This window comes from Homalodisca vitripennis, chromosome X, assembly GCF_021130785.1.
Source record: "Homalodisca vitripennis isolate AUS2020 chromosome X, UT_GWSS_2.1, whole genome shotgun sequence".
Lineage (NCBI taxonomy): Eukaryota > Metazoa > Arthropoda > Insecta > Hemiptera > Cicadellidae > Homalodisca > Homalodisca vitripennis.
Window position 1 is genome coordinate 26051003 of NC_060215.1, and position 18758 is coordinate 26069760.

The 18758-nt window shown below is 30.5% G+C and overlaps 1 protein-coding gene across 5 annotated transcripts in view; it reads left to right on the top strand.

Moving 5' to 3' along the window:
* The first annotated feature begins 748 nt into the window (after positions 1-748).
* Positions 749-18758, top strand: part of LOC124368811 (single-stranded DNA-binding protein 3-like) — a 99684-nt gene continuing 81674 nt past the window's right edge. For 2 of the 5 annotated variants that reach the window (XM_046826212.1, XM_046826211.1), the window contains exons 1-4: positions 750-950; positions 13620-13692; positions 14132-14193; positions 18004-18094. In XM_046826212.1, coding sequence (XP_046682168.1) covers positions 895-950; positions 13620-13692; positions 14132-14193; positions 18004-18094 — 282 coding nt within the window. In that variant the 5' untranslated portion in view covers positions 750-894. Of the gene's footprint in view, positions 951-13619; positions 13693-14131; positions 14194-18003; positions 18095-18758 lie in introns of all 5 variants that reach the window. The other 3 variants (XM_046826210.1, XM_046826213.1, XM_046826209.1) reach the window with 2 other exon arrangements.

Consider the following 18758-nt stretch of genomic DNA (forward strand, 5'->3'; position numbering starts at 1 on the left):
CAATCCTTTGTTGATGGGGCTTACCCAAAAATATAAATTTGTTAGAGTTACATATACCCTGAAACCTTATAGCTTACGGAACAAATATATATGCGAATGTGTGTGTGTGTGTGTGTGTGTGTGTGTGTGTGTATATATATATATATATATATATATATATATATATATATATATATATATATATATATATATATATATATATATGTGTGTGTGTGAGTGTTTACTGTTAAATATAATCTGCATGTATAACAGTATTGCTGATTTGGTACATTTTACATATGAATTAACAAACCTATATAATATATACAACGTATTTTATATATATATATATATATATATATATATATATATATATATATATATATATATATATATATTAATATACATAAAACAATGTAAATAATTATTGACTTTTTCCAGAAACCTTTTATTGCCCCTCTGAAGGGATACAGCAGATAAACAACCTCCCTATTTTAAACGTTGAATAACTGTTTTGTTTAATTTAAAACGGACATGAAATAGTTTATTTTTACTGTAATAATTGTTTAATATAATAACTTAAATTTTTGTACTAATATTACAATGAGTGTCACTGTCTTAAAATAAATTTATGATATTTCTGCTGTGGGTTGAAGTGAAGAAACAGCAGGGCATAGTTCGTAGAATGGAACAGCATGATCACTCCAACCAATGGATAAATTCCACAATTCCTATTGGTCACTCGTGGGAGAAAGCGCATGTTTGATTGGTCTGGAATTGACCATGGTAGCAGTAATGAATGTTAATGTCAGACGACTTTATGCTTGGAACGCATTTAATATTAACATGTCATCTGATAGTTGCACGTATTTGTTCTACGTAAACATTAGAAAATAATAAATACTTCTTTTAATCATGTATGCAAAAGGGAAAACGACAACGGTTCCTTCAGATGCTCAAGCTCGAGAAAAGTAAGCCAACCCTTGGGTTTTTAACTTTCTACCAGCCTGTTCTGATCTTTATAGGTTATGTTTAAGTGTTATATGACAGGTTAGTTTTAACAAGTTACAGTTTACAACCAAAGTTGTGTAGTGTTATGTCATTTATATTTATAAATACATTATCTCAACCAAATGTTTTATTCTAGCCAGATCATAGTGTATGTGTGAATTTTCTGTATTAGTTACTTGATCAGAGGCAATTTCATTGTCATATACCCTCTTCAGAAAATTAAAATTTCCCTGTGTTGGTCCACATTAATAAATAGAGATTTAAACCAGAAGGTGGAATGAATTTATATTTAGCTATATAATTATTTTGTTTTTGGTTCTATAATTTTACACTAATGGCTATAATTGACCAGATTTCAGAATTTAAACCATAACTTAATCTGATGCGGAAGAAATCCAACTTGTATTAATTGATAAGATTTAGTAATATCCTTTTGATACAAGTGTAGACAATATAAATTGACATTTATTGCCTACTTGATTACCAAGTTTTAAATACAAGATTTTTTATGATAAAGATCTTGTCTCATGTCCATTGGTACAAGGTACTCCTATATTCATTTTAAGTTAAGCGTAATTTCATCTAAGTATATGCTGTTTATTTATTAGGCCTAACAACCCTTTTTATCCCAGACATTTTCTTAAATTTGTTCCAAAAATCACAGGTATTTTTACTAATTACATACCCAAAAATCCCAGGTTCTTTTGGTCAATTTTGTCACATTTTACTAGGAAACCCTTACAAAATTTATTTGAACCAAATTTATTAGTTTGAGTGTTATAAGCTTCTAAATAGATTATCTAAACTATAAAATTAAATATAAAAAGACATGCAAATATTTACACTAACTTTTTTATAATATGCACTTACCAAAAAATATTTTGAGAATTTTTGTACTTTGTTGTGTTGTGGATGGCCATAAAAAAATATTTGACCAAAATTGATAACACTTGATAAAAGACATTTAACAATCTTATAAATATTCTATACTTTACACTATGTGAAGAAATTAAAATTTCTGGCTTTAAAAACACTAGTACTGGGTTTTTCATCAATAACAACAATATGACAGTCATGTTCCACTTTCACATAGCATATAATTCTAGCCAAATATATTGAATGTCAATAGGCAAACAATTAACTATTTGATATTTTTAACTTAAAAACTCCCAATCCTAACAAAATAAAAACTAAAAATTACTCTACGAGTAAATAAAAAACTTATTATTATTAAAAATAATCTGTGAAAAGGATAACATTGAGTGTGCAGGTCTTTTTTGCAGTTAACACACATAAAAGTAGACTTTCTTTTCCCTCTACTTCTTTCTACTCTCTGCACTGCAAACAGCAGTTTATTTCTATATTGTCTGATATTTTTTCAAAAAATGTTTTGGTCCCACCATTGTTTGCATTACTGGCTTGATTTTGAGGAGTACATAGGCCTACTCTCACATGTGCCCATTCAACTCTTAATTCATCAACCAAATTTGATATATATTGAAGTCTACTTACAGGATTATCTGTGTTGTTTTTGTACAATTTATATGAATTTAATATCATTCTAGAAACTATATAGAATGTAAGTTTCTTCTAAACTTTGATGGTTTTCCTTTCATTAAAATAATTATATAGCCTCTGATAATTTCCATTAATCCCTCCCATAAAGTCATTGCACTCAATTATCATTTTTGGTTTTCTTGTTATACTTATGTTGTCACCCCTCTTCTTTGACCTCACTTCACATTCCGCCTTTGCATTGGTAGACAGCAAGAGGACAGGTTTTTTTACTTTGTCTCTGTCTATAACCTAGCATTAGCATATTATTTTGTCTGTAGTATTTTTTTCTCTTACCTCATAGGACGTTTTTAGTCCATCAGGAATATCTTTTCCATTATGTTTGATAGCCCCAGTAATAAAAGTGCACTTAGCATGCAATTCTTTAGCAAGTTTGATGGATGTAAATAAAAGATCGACCCAAATACGATATCCCTTATTGAAGTAGATTCCTAGTTCTAAGAGCTTCATCACAACTGTGTAGCCTAGGAATTTTCACGTATCTGTTGCCTGTCAGAGTCTTTAGCTTATTTATAAACTAAAAAACTTGTGTAATAAGTGGCAATGTGTCAGCGCATCGCAAAATCATCCATAGTTTCTAATCCATAAAATCTCCAAATCTGTGGCGCTTACTCTGAATGTACTGCATCATAGGGTTCTGTGATTTTGTGGGAACAATACTCTCGTCAATAGACAATATTTAATAGGTATAAAATGGTGTCTTGAAACTGTATTCATGTAGTATATCAGGGGTTGAACTCTTGAACATGGGTCATAATTAGACTCTCTAGGTTTGGGAAAATTTGAAGTGTAAATCAAGTGAAAATAACTTAAGGTATCCTGAAACCTATTTATTGTGAATTGTTTACCAAACCATGGTGTGCTTTGATTAGGATTTGTCCACAGTAGCTAGGAATAGTTGGTTTCGTGTGACACCCATGTTGATTAGAACAGTAATAAAGTCCTGAATTTCATCAACTGTAACGTTTACCCAGGGTTTTGAATTTGGACTGTTTGGGTTGTGTTGGATTTTGGCAGATAAGATTTTGAGCATATAGGTTTAGTGTACCTGTTAGTGCTAGCCATCTTTTATTTCTAAGTTTACCAAAAAGGGGAAGCCTATTTTTGCAGTTTTGCTAAGGTTTAGTAACTTTGCGTTGTTTTTTATTTGATAAGTTGTGAAAAAAACTTCTGTTTCCAATAAAGTGGGGAACAAAATTTACTAAAATGAAACCATACAAAATTAAAAAGTACCATTTAAACATTGTTTAACAAAGGGTTTGAAGTTAAAAAACATGTATGTGTGTGATGAATAAGCTTGTCAAAGTCTTCCATGTTGTTAAAGAGAGCATTTAATTGACTTTAACCCTAGATCTGGAATGCAGTTTAGCCTTATCTGGCATGTAGCTTTTTAACCCCTTGTGCAGAGTTGCTAAAAGATTTACTGGAAAATCAGTTACAGTAAAACATAAAGTGTTATATATCATTATATTCAGAATAAAATAAATTATACTATATAAAAAGAAAGAATAGTAGGCTATACCTTTACATTTATGGATATGGTGCTCTGAAGTAGAATTTCTATTTTTCCAAAACAGTTTTCTGCAGACCATAACAATTACTGAAGACCTTCAATTTGAAAATGCAAAATATAAAAATATCCTGGTTGTCGTGCTGATTAAGAAAATGTCTGCTTATAATATAGAACAAAAATTCTGTACAGAGAGAATCTAGCTGACTACAGCTGCCAAGATTGCATAACGCATAAGACATCTTTAGAGGCCTGTAAAATATAAAGAAACTTATGTATAAAAGTAAGTACATTAAAAGAAAGCACAGAATCTGCTGATTACAATAATGTATTACAATTTGAATGAAAACTGTTTGAAAGATGACATAATTAGCTGATGATATTTAATGCATAGCAAATTTTGACTCTGCCACTTCACAGCAGGAAAAAATGCATCATAAATTCTGACATTGCTAGTTACTTTGCTAGTTAACTAGATATACTTTTTTTTAAATTTTATCTACAGTAATGTTTTGAAACATGACCCTTTATAATGGAGCTTCAAGTTTAGTCAGAAGCACATCAAGTAAGCCTACCTTATAAATGTTGCTAAAGCCGGGATCAATAAACATGCTAAGACAGCTGATGCCTTTCAACTGACAATTGTTCTTTGTTGCTCCCGGCTTTTGCAAGCAGACCTTTAAAGTGGTTGTGCTTGCGTTGTTTGACAAATTGTGTTGAAAAAGTAGGCTACTGTTGGAAATGTAAAAAAGTTGATACATTGTAAATTTTGTATAAAAATGCAATTATTTCTATTTGACTTTAAAAAATGTTAACAGATGCAATTTTCATAATATTAAAGTAAATTATACCATTTTTTAAGTTTCCTTCTTTTTTATTACAATCTGTGTGCAAAGAATCGTATCTGTAGCTTTACTAGTTCTAGAGATTTCAGAATATTTATTTGTACATATACATTACATTTATGCTGTAGAACAGCAGTAACAGGTACATACATACACATTAAATTAGTCTGCAACTAAAATGATTTTACTAAGTTACTATGCTAAATTATTGTCAATATCTAAAACATAACAAGTAGAATAAAATAAAGTTGATGTTATTCTAAATGTGTTATTTAATAACTCATTTGTACTATAAAGGACTTTTTTCAATAATAGTTGATTAGTTTTTTCTCAAAGTGATTCCTTTTTTTTTGTAATTTATTGTAAAATTTAATACCTATGTAAAGTGGATTATTTATAAAGATGGATAGCCTATGATGAGGATATTGAAATGTCTATTTCTTTCTAGAACTGTGATTATGTGAAAATGAAAAAATGTTAGGAAATCTGTTCTATTATTGAAATGTATAAGTATTTCATAAATCATTAAATATAGTAGGGGGGCCATTCCACGCCAAATCATCCAGCCAAAAGTAGAATTGACACCCAAGGTTCTCTGATTTCAATAAAAGTTTACATAGATAATATATACATATAAATAAGAAGAAATCCAAAATTGTAGCTTATTCTAACAAAGGGTTTCAGAGATACGGCCATTTGAAGTTTTATGCTAATTCAGTTTCCAAGGCCCATTTTGCCGCCAAGTGAGCGTATACACGTATTCTCGTCTTTCCATGTAGAATGGACAATTATGAAGCTAGAGGCTTCAAATTTTACTCATATGTTCAAAACTTAATGCAGAATCATATAATACTATTAAAATGGGATTTATTATCTTCTATCACCATAAAAAATAATTCATAAACACAAATAATTTGATTTTTCTGAAATCGGAAACATTAAGTTACAAAAAGTGTTGTAGCAAAAATATCTCTCCACCTACCCTTATAAAAGTATATATCACTGGAAAGAGGATAGAATCATCTTTCAAATGGTATAATAATATGAGTGGGGTTTTGAGTATTAACATTTTTATCATATATCAAAGTCAAAAATTAAATTTTAAGACACTAAAATGTGATTGTATACAAAAATATTTATGTGATGAAGAAAAATTAAATTCTAAGGTGTAAAAATGTATTATATTTGTTTGAAAATATCTGAAAATATATGAAGGTGAAATAAAATATTGTGTTCTAAGTTTTTAAGTGTGTATAAATAAAAAAGAAAATTAAGTTTCTTTAAAAAATTTAGTAAGTCAATGAATTAAAGTATTATTTTACACAAATAATTATTGGCCTAACTAAATTGGCCTACAATACTTTTACCTACAACATGGCTAATAATAACTTTTACAAGCATTAAAATAATATTTTATACAACATTTAAAACTTTAACATTCTGAATAAAAAAAAAAAAACAACACTTTATTAACTATTAAAGGTCAAACATCAATATTACATTATATGCTAATTACTAATATTTTATAAACACAAACCACAATGGGTGACATCTAGACCAGTTCAAACCAGTGTTTGAAATTACTCTTGTGGAGACATGAAACATTCATTCAAGTCTCAACATGAAAGAAACTTACTCTTGTGAGACATGAAACACACAAGTCTCAACATGACTCAGTAAGTCACACTGCAAGCTATTGTCAGTATGTGAGGATCTGTGGTTCAGTTAACATTGGTGCTGTGTACTACATATTTTTGTGAATTGTCTATTTTAAATGAATGAATTAATTTATTTATTATAAATATGTAATTAATTGTAAAGTGTGTTTATTTTTATCATGGAAGAAATTGCTGGACCAAGTCAAGTGAGACCAAATTTAATTTGTACAGTAGGTAAACTTTCAGACTCTTCTTGTGAAAACTTTACTCTGACAAAAGATAAAAGTGTACATTATAATTTTTCAAAAGCTTTCAAGTGAAGAAGTAGAAACATTGAGTTGGCGGACAAATAATCAGTATTGTGAAAATGACACAATTTGTTCTCATCATTTTTGTTATTTTTTGAAATATTTTGAAAAAAGCCAAAAAAACATGTTGTGACCCTTTTCAACAACATGCTGTACCTTTGACAAAGAAAAAGATTTAAGAGTAATTACCTTAGAAAAGGCGAAAGATGTTAGAGAACATAAAGACATAATTTTTAGTCCCCAGGAAAGCTTTTGTGCAGTAATTGTAGAAAGTTATTGAATGTAGAAAACAAAGGTTTAAATAATGATGAAACTGCATTTCATGAGAGTGATGAAGATATTGGCAAAGATCTTACGACTGCCAAAAGAGTAGTGGAAAAAGAAGTTCTAAATGAGTCTCTGTTAGGTTTAGATGTGACACCTCTGAAACTCCAGTCCTTATCTACTCATTCAAAAAAAATATATGCCAGGAAAAAGTTAAAGCAGGCAAAATTACAAGTCAAGAAGAAACTATCTTTTGTCCTACAAGTAAATGATGATTCTTTAAATGAGTCTTCGAGTGATGGCGAAGAAAAATTTCATGATGAGGAAAAGAAAAAAATCTGAAGATCTTGATTATTTAATGGATGCTATTAAGCAAAATGCTGAGGACCAATATAACCAGAAGGGAAAAAATACAATTACTAACAATTGCTCCTAAGTCATGGTCCCGCAGAAAAGTAGCTGAAAAAACTGAATGTTTCAGAATACTTAGTACGAAAAGCTAGGGCTGTTTGTAATGAAAAGGGCATTTTGGCGATGCCAGAACCAAAAGAAGGTAGAAAACTACCTGAAGAGACAATTGAAGCAGTAAAAACAGTTTCTATGAAGATGATGAATTTTCTTATATGTTTCCAGGAGCGAAAGACAGAGTTAGTGTACAAAAAAAATTACCTACATGCAAAAAAGACTACTTTATGTAATTTAGAAGAACTGTTTATTGCATTCAAAGAAAAACATCCAAATTTAAAAATAGGATTTTCAAAATTTTGCTCTCTGAGGCCAAAATGGTGTGTACTGGCTGGTTCTCCAGGCACGCATTGCGTTTGTGTATGCCTATACCATCAAAATGTCGAGCTTTTGGCTAATGCCATAAATCAGCATGATAAAGAAGCATACATATTATGATGGAAAAATTAGTCTGCAACAGACAGTCCAGAAATTGTATGCTGAAACGTTGTGATGAATGTCCAAAAACAAACGAGCCATTAAGACAATACTTGGAGGATATTTTTAGAAGATTTTGATGATGAGGAAGAAATCAAATTCTCACAGTGGATAAGTGATGGTCACATGAAGCTGCAGACAATGCTTCTTCCACGCCAAGAGTTTATTGGCTTTGTAATTGATAAAATTGAAATCACTCATTCCACATTCTTTCATAACTAAAATCACAAAACACCTATATGAGGGAAAGGAAGGAGAATTTACAATATGGTTGTAGCCTTAGTCCTAATGGACTTCGCTGAAAATTACAATTTTGTCCTACAAAATGAAGTGCAATCCTATCATTGGAGTCATTTAAGTTGTTCAATTCATCCTGTTGTTGTTTACTCAAGAAGCGAGGGTGAAATAACAAAAGAATCCTCTTTGTGTTTTTATTTCCGATGATTTTGAAACATGATGTACCATTCGTCTATTCCGTTCAAGAAAAAACCGTTTGAGTACATTAAGTCCAACTTTCCTAACGTAACCAAAATTGAATACCTAACAGATGGTTGCAGTGCCCAATATAAAAATTACAAGTCAATGGTAAATTTGTGTTACCATAAAGAAGACTTTGGGCTAGAAGCAAGTTGGTCATTTCCATGCAACAAGTCACGGAAAAACTGTTTGTGATGGGATCGGAGGAACAGTTAAAGAGGACTGTAACAAAGAAAAACTTACAAAGTGCCAGAGATTCAGACCAAATCATAAATGCTGAAGAAATGTACTCATTTTGTGCAAATCAGTTCTCGAAAATTAGTTTTTTCTTTTTGAAAGAGAACGATATTGAAAACAAAAGAAAGTCTCTTGAAACCCGTTTTGAATGTTGTGAAAACTATTAAGGGAACAAGAAGTTTTCACTTCTTTCAGCCAGCAACTAGTGAAGTAATTACAGCGAAGCGACTAAGCTCAGACACTGATGTCTGTTTAAAACAAAACATATTCAAGAACACTTTGCCAACTCTAGAGCCTAATATTCATTCTTTTGTAGCATGTGTCTATGAAAATAATTGGTGGATAGGAATGATCCAGTGTTTCAATGAAGTTTGAAGGAGATTATGATGTAAAATTTATGCACCCTCATGGACCTAGTGAAACTTTTTTTTGGCCCCAAAAAGAAGATCAGTGCCCTGTTCCAGCAGCTCATCTGTTATGCATTGTTAATCCACCTGAAACAAACCTCTCTTGGACGTTCGTACAAAATTGATTCTGTATCTCGGAAAGAAATAGACAAAGCGTGGAATATTTTCAGTTTGTAATTAGAGTGCAATGTGTGTGTGTGAGAAAGAAATAATGTAGTTTTTGATGGACCAACATAATCAATTCAGTATAAATGATTTTTATTTTTTTTAACATGAAAATGTACATACCTGTTGAAATATTATCAAGTAAGTACTGAATATAAGTTGTGTACTCATTATAAGTGACTTAATTGTTTTAAAACTTAACTGTGACTTATTCTGCAACAACATTTGATTTAACATATTTAATTTTTATGTAAAATGGCCTCTTTGAAAACAATTTTTCATAGGTATTTTTAATATTTGGCTATATTTTGTGTTTTAATACAGTAAAATTTTATTTTTTACTTTGACGTGTAATAAAAATGGTAATACACAAAACCCCACTCATATTATTATACCATTTGAAAGATAATTTATCCTCTTTCCAGTGATATATACTTTTATAGGGGTAGGTGGAGAGAGATTTTTGCTACAAAACTTTTTTGTAACTTGATGTTCCGATTTCAGAAAAATCAAATTATTTGTTGTTTCGGAATTATTTTTTATGGTGATAGTAGATAACAAATCTCATTTTTAATAGTATATTATGATTCTGCATTAAGTTTTGAACATATGAGTAAAAATTTGAAGCCTGTAGCTTAAAAAATTGTCCATTCCACATAGAAATACGAGAATACGTGTACGCTCACTTGGCGTCAAATGGGTCTCGGGAACTGAATTAGCTAATAAATTTAAAAAATTCATTATGTCCTGGAACCATTTGTCAGAACCAACTGAAATTTTGGATTTTATCCTATCTAAATGCCTTACATTTATGTGTACAAAATTTCATTAAAATCTGTGACGGGTGGGTGTCGACCCCTGGATGACTTGGTGTGGAATGGCCCAGGGTTAGAAAATTTAAATTTTGAAAAACAAGGTTTGCAAGTGGTTTGGAAAAAGATTTTATTACTCTTATACATTTCTTTTGTAATTTAAAAACCTGATTCCACCATACAGCATTTTCCCATATAATTAGTCTGTACTGCAGAATTGACTAAACATACGCAGTCAGTGTACTGATGTGCAAACCTCCGCAGTCAGTGTACTGATCTGCAAACCTCCGTTGAAGTACACTGTGATAAAAGTGACAGGGAAAAACAGGATGAGGATAGCCTTTTACAAACATAATCACAAACACCCAACTCAAGGTTAAAGAACACCCCAACAGCATTTTGTGACACATCTAAGTTAGTAACTATCTGATCTGTAAAGTTTCATTGGGCCAATTTTGTATTATGTTTCATTCTAAAACCATATTTAAATTTGTACAAAATGTGGTTTCCTCCAAATAATCTATAAGTTTATCTGATACAATCTTTTCAATTATTTAGAAACTCTTGGTATTAAAGATATATGATGGTAATTGTTAATACCATGAGTACATCCCTTATTGATGCCATGCCATGAATATATGCCATGCCATGAGTATATATGTCATTCTTATACCCTTCTTGAAAATTGGTATAATTTCTGAAATTTCGTGGAAAAATTACAGTTGATAAAGACAAATTTATTATCTTAGCAAGATTTGGAGTAATGATATTAATGGATGGTTTAACAACCTATCGAAATCCGTCCTAGCCAGTTGAGTTTGTATTCTTAAGTTGAAATACATCTTTAATAATATCCTTAGTTGTAATAAGAGGCATTATAAATTTGCAATTCAGTTTGTTTCCCTACAATACAGTTAAACCTCCTGTTGTGAGATTCTTTATATTCCATTTACTAGCAATGTTAGCAAAATGGACGTTGAACTGCTCAAGTATTTGTTTGCAACCTGTAAACCTTTATGTTATTAATAACTTATTGAGTACATGCTTTCTTATTAGTTTTGATACCTAGTTCCTTATTTACAACATGCCAGGCCACTTTGCTTTTGTTTTTGGAATTTGTTATATATGAATCATTTGTAAACCCCTCAGATCTATTTACAATTTTTCTAATTTTTTAAAATAGTTTACTACATTAAAAAAACTTTAGGTCTTTATTTATGTTTGACTGCACATGCAGTAGAAGGCTTGATATTCTCATACGTCGAGTTATCCAGTTTTTTTGTCTATTTAGTTTTAAGATTTAATATTAAGTAGAAGAAAAGATGAATTGAAACAATACTTGAACTTTCTTAAGAAAGAAAAATACAAGTCATTACTATTTAGAAAGTATGAATTAATGGAACCTTCTTGAAATCTGAATGTTGGAAAAATTTGTATATTGATTCTGTAGTAAACTTTCATTATTTTACCTTTTTCATATGTTTTATTGTACTATGAGAAGGCAGTGCTAAAAATAGAGCACTATGATTAGAAAGATTAAGATCCATTTTACATGTAAATTTTCTCCATATAACTTATTTTTACCTATATTATCAATCCATATTTTACACTTTTCAGTTATTCTTGTTGGTTCTTTAAAATTTAGATTCAAACCATACATTTCAAGTAAGTGACTGAACTCTCCGACACCTTAGTCTGTGGTATTAAAACTTTTTTGTTACAACAGTCATTCTTTATTAATGTAAGTAATTTTTCTAATTGTATTAAGAATTTTTAGAGGCCATGTATACATGACATATTTGTACATTCCTTGGGAATTACAATTGCGTCAAAACAGTGGTATTATTTAAGTACCAATGTCAAGATTTCATTAATACTTCTGATTTAAGAATTCATCAGAAGTATAAAAAGGATGGTGCAGCATTTATCTTCTTAGCTCTCTTTTAATGGTATCACAACTGTTCTGAGATTTGATGCATTCAAGCAGGGTATTTAAAAGCTTAGATTCCATATATGATGGCTTTTCTGAATACAGTGCTGTTCTGTGTGCTGGTAAAGTAAATCTGCAGCTCGGCGGGTGTTGTGAGTGCAAGGTCTGAACCTCTTGTCAAGCTTTTGTTGTATGCATACAGTGTCACGTGAAGTATGTATAGACACCACAGTAATGATACAGAGCTCAATAAAGGTGTTTCTACGGGTTTCTCTGGGTTGTAGACCTGCTAAAATGGAGATGCACATTTTTGCATAATGAGGGTTCTCTGTAGATTTCCTTTATTGGAGTTGCCCCACATGCTGGAAGACAGTAACGGAGGTGAGATTAAAAAACTGCATAGTAAGCAGTTGTTGCAGTGTTTTTAATCACTATAGGCTTAATCCTTTTTACAACATAAAGTCCTGTGGTCAGCTTTTTGCAGAGGTTGTCAACGTGTGTGTGGTCCATTTGAGATTGTTAATTGTTATACCCAAGTATTTGGCTACATCCAATGCTTCAATATTTGGCAGCACTTCCTCTGTGTCACATGACTAGCTGCTGGCGTTTACTCACATTTACCACTATGTCGTTGTTGTGGCAGTACTGAACAGCCATCTTCATTGCTATTTCAGCTGATACTTCTAGCTGTCACTGAGGAGGAGTGATGCATCTTTCACATCAATTACAGTTGTTGAGTATTCCTCCAAATACCTGGAGAGGTTATTAGTAAATAAAATGAAAATGACAGGTCCTAAGATGGATCCCTGTGGTACCCCTTTCAAGACTGAAAGTGGTTTAGACCTCTATTCGAGTACAATCCTTCTCTGTGTATGTTAGTTGAATTAGCTGTTGCCTGTTTGACAGATAACTCTCAAATCATCTAGCAGACATGTTAAAAATACCAACCGCTTCTAATTTATTCATCAGCTGTGCATAGTCAAGACAGTCAAAATGCCTTACTAAAAATCTAGTAGTAAGATTCTTAGTTGGGTTGCAGTCCTCCAGCTAGTTGATTAGAAAAACTCTACCAGGTCTATCATAGCAGTGGTTGTAGAACATCCTTTTAACTATCTCATTGTTTTAAAAATCTTCTCAATGAGATGATTTCACTGTTTTCACAATGAAATGATCTTGCTCTCATCACAATGACATATTTTTAACTACTCCAAAATGAGATGATCCTAATGACTTCATGATGAGATATTGTCTCTACAATAGGATGATATTACTGATATCATAATGTGACAATCTTGTAAACCTCGACATTGGCTCAAAATTTACAAAACTGTAATAGTCTCTTGATTATCCATATAACAAATTTAATGTAAGCCATCACTTCAAATGTTGGCTTAGGTTATTATTCTGGTATGATGTGTGTATATTAAAGGTGAGAACCTGTATTATTTCTTAGTTGTGGCAGTATTAATTAAATACTAAGTATATAAATTATGTTTCAGGTTGGCGTTATATGTTTATGAATATTTACTTCACGTAGGTGCTCAGAAGGCTGCGCAAACATTTTTGTCAGAGGTACGTGTTTAGTAGAATGAATTGTAATAGTCACATATGTATCTCTCCCAGTCTTTAAAGTGTTTAAATTCTATCAATCAAACATTATTTATTAAAAAATTAACAATGTGTAATAATAAAAACAAAATTACAAGTGAAAATAACCAGGATTATAGAACTCATGTATACGTGAGAGCTTATAGAATTCTTCTATAGTGTATGAGGAATATTTTTTAAGTAAGTACTTCTAAGTAAGTGGAGTGATTAAAAACATTATTTAATTCTTCCTGTCTTCAGAAAAGGTAACCTAAAGAGCCAAAACAACATTTTGTGTGAAGATTGAAATAATTATTTAAGTTCTGGGTAGATTGTAATAATCATTTAGTGATGACATTTTTCATGTAACTTTCATGTTGAAGTAAAGTGGTGATAAATTACAACTGATTTTGTTATATTCCAGATAAGATGGGAGAAGAATATAACGCTAGGAGAACCGCCCGGGTTTCTGCATTCATGGTGGTGGTAAGCTGTTTGATTAATTACAATATTTCTTTTTGTTTCCATTTGAATTTCAATACACGTGTCTCCTTGGATTTATGAGCAGGATACACAATTTTAACAATTAGAGGTGTAGGACCAAAGTAATTTATAAATCAGTCCTTCATTGTTGTTTTTGGTCATGCTTTAAGTAAGGTGATTAAGTTCAGTTGTTAATTCATTGCTTGGATAGTACTGAAATTCAAATACTATTGATACACACACACACACACACACCTGTATTTCAGGGACGACAAAGTATATGAATTGATATGTGACATACAGGTGTTTTCAAATAATGTCCTTAAATACTCACTCTCTGTTAAAGGTTTTTAAAAACTGTATGTGTATCTGCAGAAATAAGCAAATACTAGTTGCATTAACCCATTGGAAACTTAAAATTTAGCATTTTCCATTTGGGACCTGCAATAGAATATAATATATTTGAATTAGAATAGATTTTCATCAATCAATCAACGTGTAGCACGACTATTGCAAAAGCTGTGAGAGATTTGAACATTCTTAAAAATACTTTTTTAATTCATGATTGCTTGAAATGGGAATTAATGCCACTTCGAGGTGTGTTTGTTTTCTCACTACTCGATTATGAAAAAATCCCCTAAAAAACTATTTCAAATCTCAAAAACTCCCTTGGTTTTTAATGGCAATTTCAGCTATACCGTTGAATTTTTAAAACTTAGTTAGGACTTTGTTAACAAAAGTTATAAGAGTAAACAATTTATAATTTGATTAATAAGTTAACTTAATGCCACATATTACCAGGTTGCCAATATGACCAATAACTAGATTTAACTCAGTTAATATACTGTAGATCATACAGTATTTACAATTCTGATCATCTTGCAGAGGACTGTAAGAAAGGGGTCTAAAGACCTTGATTTGTTCTCCCATGGGTTATGTCCGACACAACATTACAATAGAACATTTTGCGTGTAATATTACCAAATTCCAGTGACACACAGGAGCTACAATCCACATTTTACTGTCCAATGAGAATTCAACACGGATTTTCAAGAATGAACTCTCAGTCCTTGACTTCAAAAAGAAGCCGTGTATTGCATTTTCTACTCTTTCTGCAGAAGAAACTAAGACTGATTTCAACCTTCATGCAACTGAAGCTATGTTTCTGCCACTACTGTCCCACCCTACTACTGTACCCTGTACCATCCCACTAGTTGCACCTAACATGGTCCTAAAGATGATTTTTTTATCAGACTCTCAGAGAATAACAAAACTGAAGTAAATTATAATAATTTTGTGATATTCCATCATTCAAAACATCCAAGAATTAATTAAAATCCTTATTTAAATCTCTTGATATAACATTGGCTGAAATTGAGCCAAATCTTGTTGTTTTAATAAAGTTTAACATGACAAAAACCTTTCTTAGGCAGTGGTGTAATTGTAATGACTAGGAATACATGTAAATTTTTAAAAACCTAATATTCAAGATGTAGATAAACTTCTTTGTGATCAAGTTTTTTTTTTATATGGTGGAATTTGGTCATATAGTATATAATAACAATAAACAATCCAAGCTGCTAATAATTGGTTTTTATAGGAATCCAATTAAAAGAAATGATTTTAAATCAATTGAAAGAATAAACAGTTTACTAGATATACTAACAAATAAATATAATAATGTATTAATCATGGGAGGTTTTAACTTTGATTGGACGAAATCCAATACTCTATGGCGCTCAGTAACATACTAATGTTACATGGCATACATTATTTTGTTGATTTCCTGACAAGGATAACAGAATCGTCAGCAAGCACAATAAATAATGTATTTAAAACTATTAACAAAAATGTTATCAAAGTGACAAGTTTGAATACTCAACTCTATGACCATGATGGCCAGTTAATTGAAATTGTAAAAAAAATGAAAACTGACTACCGTTTTTAGAATATAAGATGCATTTCAACCAATCAAATATTAATAACTTTTTGAAATCCTTAGATGAAGAAACTTGGATTAATGTCTTCACATCCGATGTACTCTCTAAATATGATACATTTCATGAAATATTATGAGTCATTTTAAAACAAGTTTTCTTAAAACTACTTACAAACCTTATAATAACAAAAATCCTTGGATAACACAAGAACTTAAAGTTGAAAAATAACACGTTATTAACATTTATTTCACTAATATTTTTTGTGGATGAGATACAGTCAAAATTAAAAATACCTATCACACAGACAGATTAAAGTGGGATTGGAAATAATAGATATAACTTAAGATTTTCAACATTTACTCCAATTGATGGAAAACAAATAGGAAAATTAATTGATGGCCTAAAAAATATAGTTCAGGTCATGATGAAATACTATAAAAGTATAAAGTCAATTGATATTTATATCTGGTAAATTTCCAGAAAATCTGAAAATTGCAAAAAATAAGACCATTGTTTGAAAATGGGGACAAATACAGGATTAAAAATTATGTATAGCTCTTTTACCTACAATTTATGAGAAAGCCATGCATATTCAACTCACTCAATATTTAGAAAATAATATCCTAAACAACAGCCAGCATGTTTTTCGTCAAGGAAGGCCAGTCTTAACTGCTGCAATTGATTTTATTCTATCTGTAATAGACTCATTAAACAATCATTAAAAAACTATGGGTATTTTCTTAGATTTTATAAAAGCATTTGACTATATGTTGTGTATAAAAGTACTGACTGTTGTCAAAATTGTATAAATTGGGAATAGTAAATGTATCCTTAAAATTTATATAATTCTATTTATACAAAAGAAAACAGTTTGTTGAAGTAACAAGTTACAATAATAAAAAGTTTAAACAACATAATCACTCATGACCTTCATGGTCATCACTGAAACAGACCTTCCAGTATTTAATGAGTTAATTAAATTCTCCCTTTATGCAAATGACATAAATTTAAAAGGTTTGCACCAACAGATGTTTTACATGGTCAATGAGAATATAATACATCTCACCATTTATTTTATGAAAACCTATTTGCTAATAAATGCAGAAAAAACAAATATCATTCTCTTTGAAACACACCAATCCAAAGAAACCTTTACCCACCAATTACCTTCAACAATCTGATGATAACAGAAAGCAATACAACTAAATTTTAGGGCTGACAATTGATCAGAACCTTTATTGGAATAGTCACGTTAAAGAAATTATGTTAAAAGTATCTTCTGGTCTGTATACTTTAAGATAAATGCAAAATTTGTTTGATTTTAAGCTTTAAAATGTATTTATTTTCCATATATCCACTCTATAATAGCATTTGGTATCTCTGTATATGGCAACACCTCCATCCATAATTTGAATTCCAGTTTAAGGGCTGAAAAAAATCCGTCAGAATAATATTAAAACTCGAACCACTAACCTCAGTTAAGGAGCACTTTATACTATTAGGTATACTAACTATATATGGAATGTTTATCTATAAACCTGTACTGAATAGCAAACAAAATTTCAACAGCCTAAAATTAATGGGAGATTTCTATAATTATAATTCCAGATACTTCAGTGAACTAGCTTTGCCTGCTCACAACCATTGCCATAAACAAAATATTCTGGGCCTAAATTTTGTATGTATTTTGTATTTAAACAAATTAACTTATAAATTTTAATAAAAATGTGTAGCTTATATTTGGGACTACAACACTATTCAATGTAACTATATTACTAAATTAATAAAAATGTTTGAATTGAATTATTTCTTTTTAAGTATGATAAAGGTGATAAAGTTAAATACATATTGAAATGTTATGATTTGTTTGCAGTGTATTTTGGGACCTGTATTGTGCAGCGCCAGAACGAAGGGACACCTGTGAACATTCCAGTGAAGCCAAAGCCTTTTATGATCACGACTATGTAAGTTCTAATTTACACAGTAATAAAAATGTTTATGTAATGATCTATATCATGCTAAGCGCTATTTGTGGCTGATGCTGTGTTAAATTTATACACTCAGAGGTGTATATACGAGTGTTGCATGAAAATAAGGTATCTCCTTGCCGATTGGTAACCCTTTGAAGGCCAAGCCATAAATTCATTTGTACTTCTAAACACCCCAGCCATTATATCCAGATTACTTGCCAAAAAGGCCAGCCTCAAAATGGCACTTTTGACACACTCCTACAAACACTGGTGTAACTCATCTATAAATAGTAGTATCTTAGTGATGTTTGTTTTGTTTTATTTAGTAGTATATATAAAAGCATCAAAATATATTTTTGTAACAATTAAACTTTTTTATTATTATTATTTTTATTTATTTTTTTCAAAAAATTAGGATGTTTTTTTTATTTTTTGTGTTTGATTGGTGACAACTAGGATAAAAAAAATTATTTCAAGGAAACCATTATTATTATAAGAAAGTATACATATTTTCAAACAAGTATAGAAAAAATCATATGGATATCTTCAGAAATAAAGTTTTTAGAAATATTTTTATAGAAAACTACAACACAGCACACCATGCGAATCAACATGAAAGTTTGGTATAACAAGTGTTTACCTTGTAACTTCTTGTTTG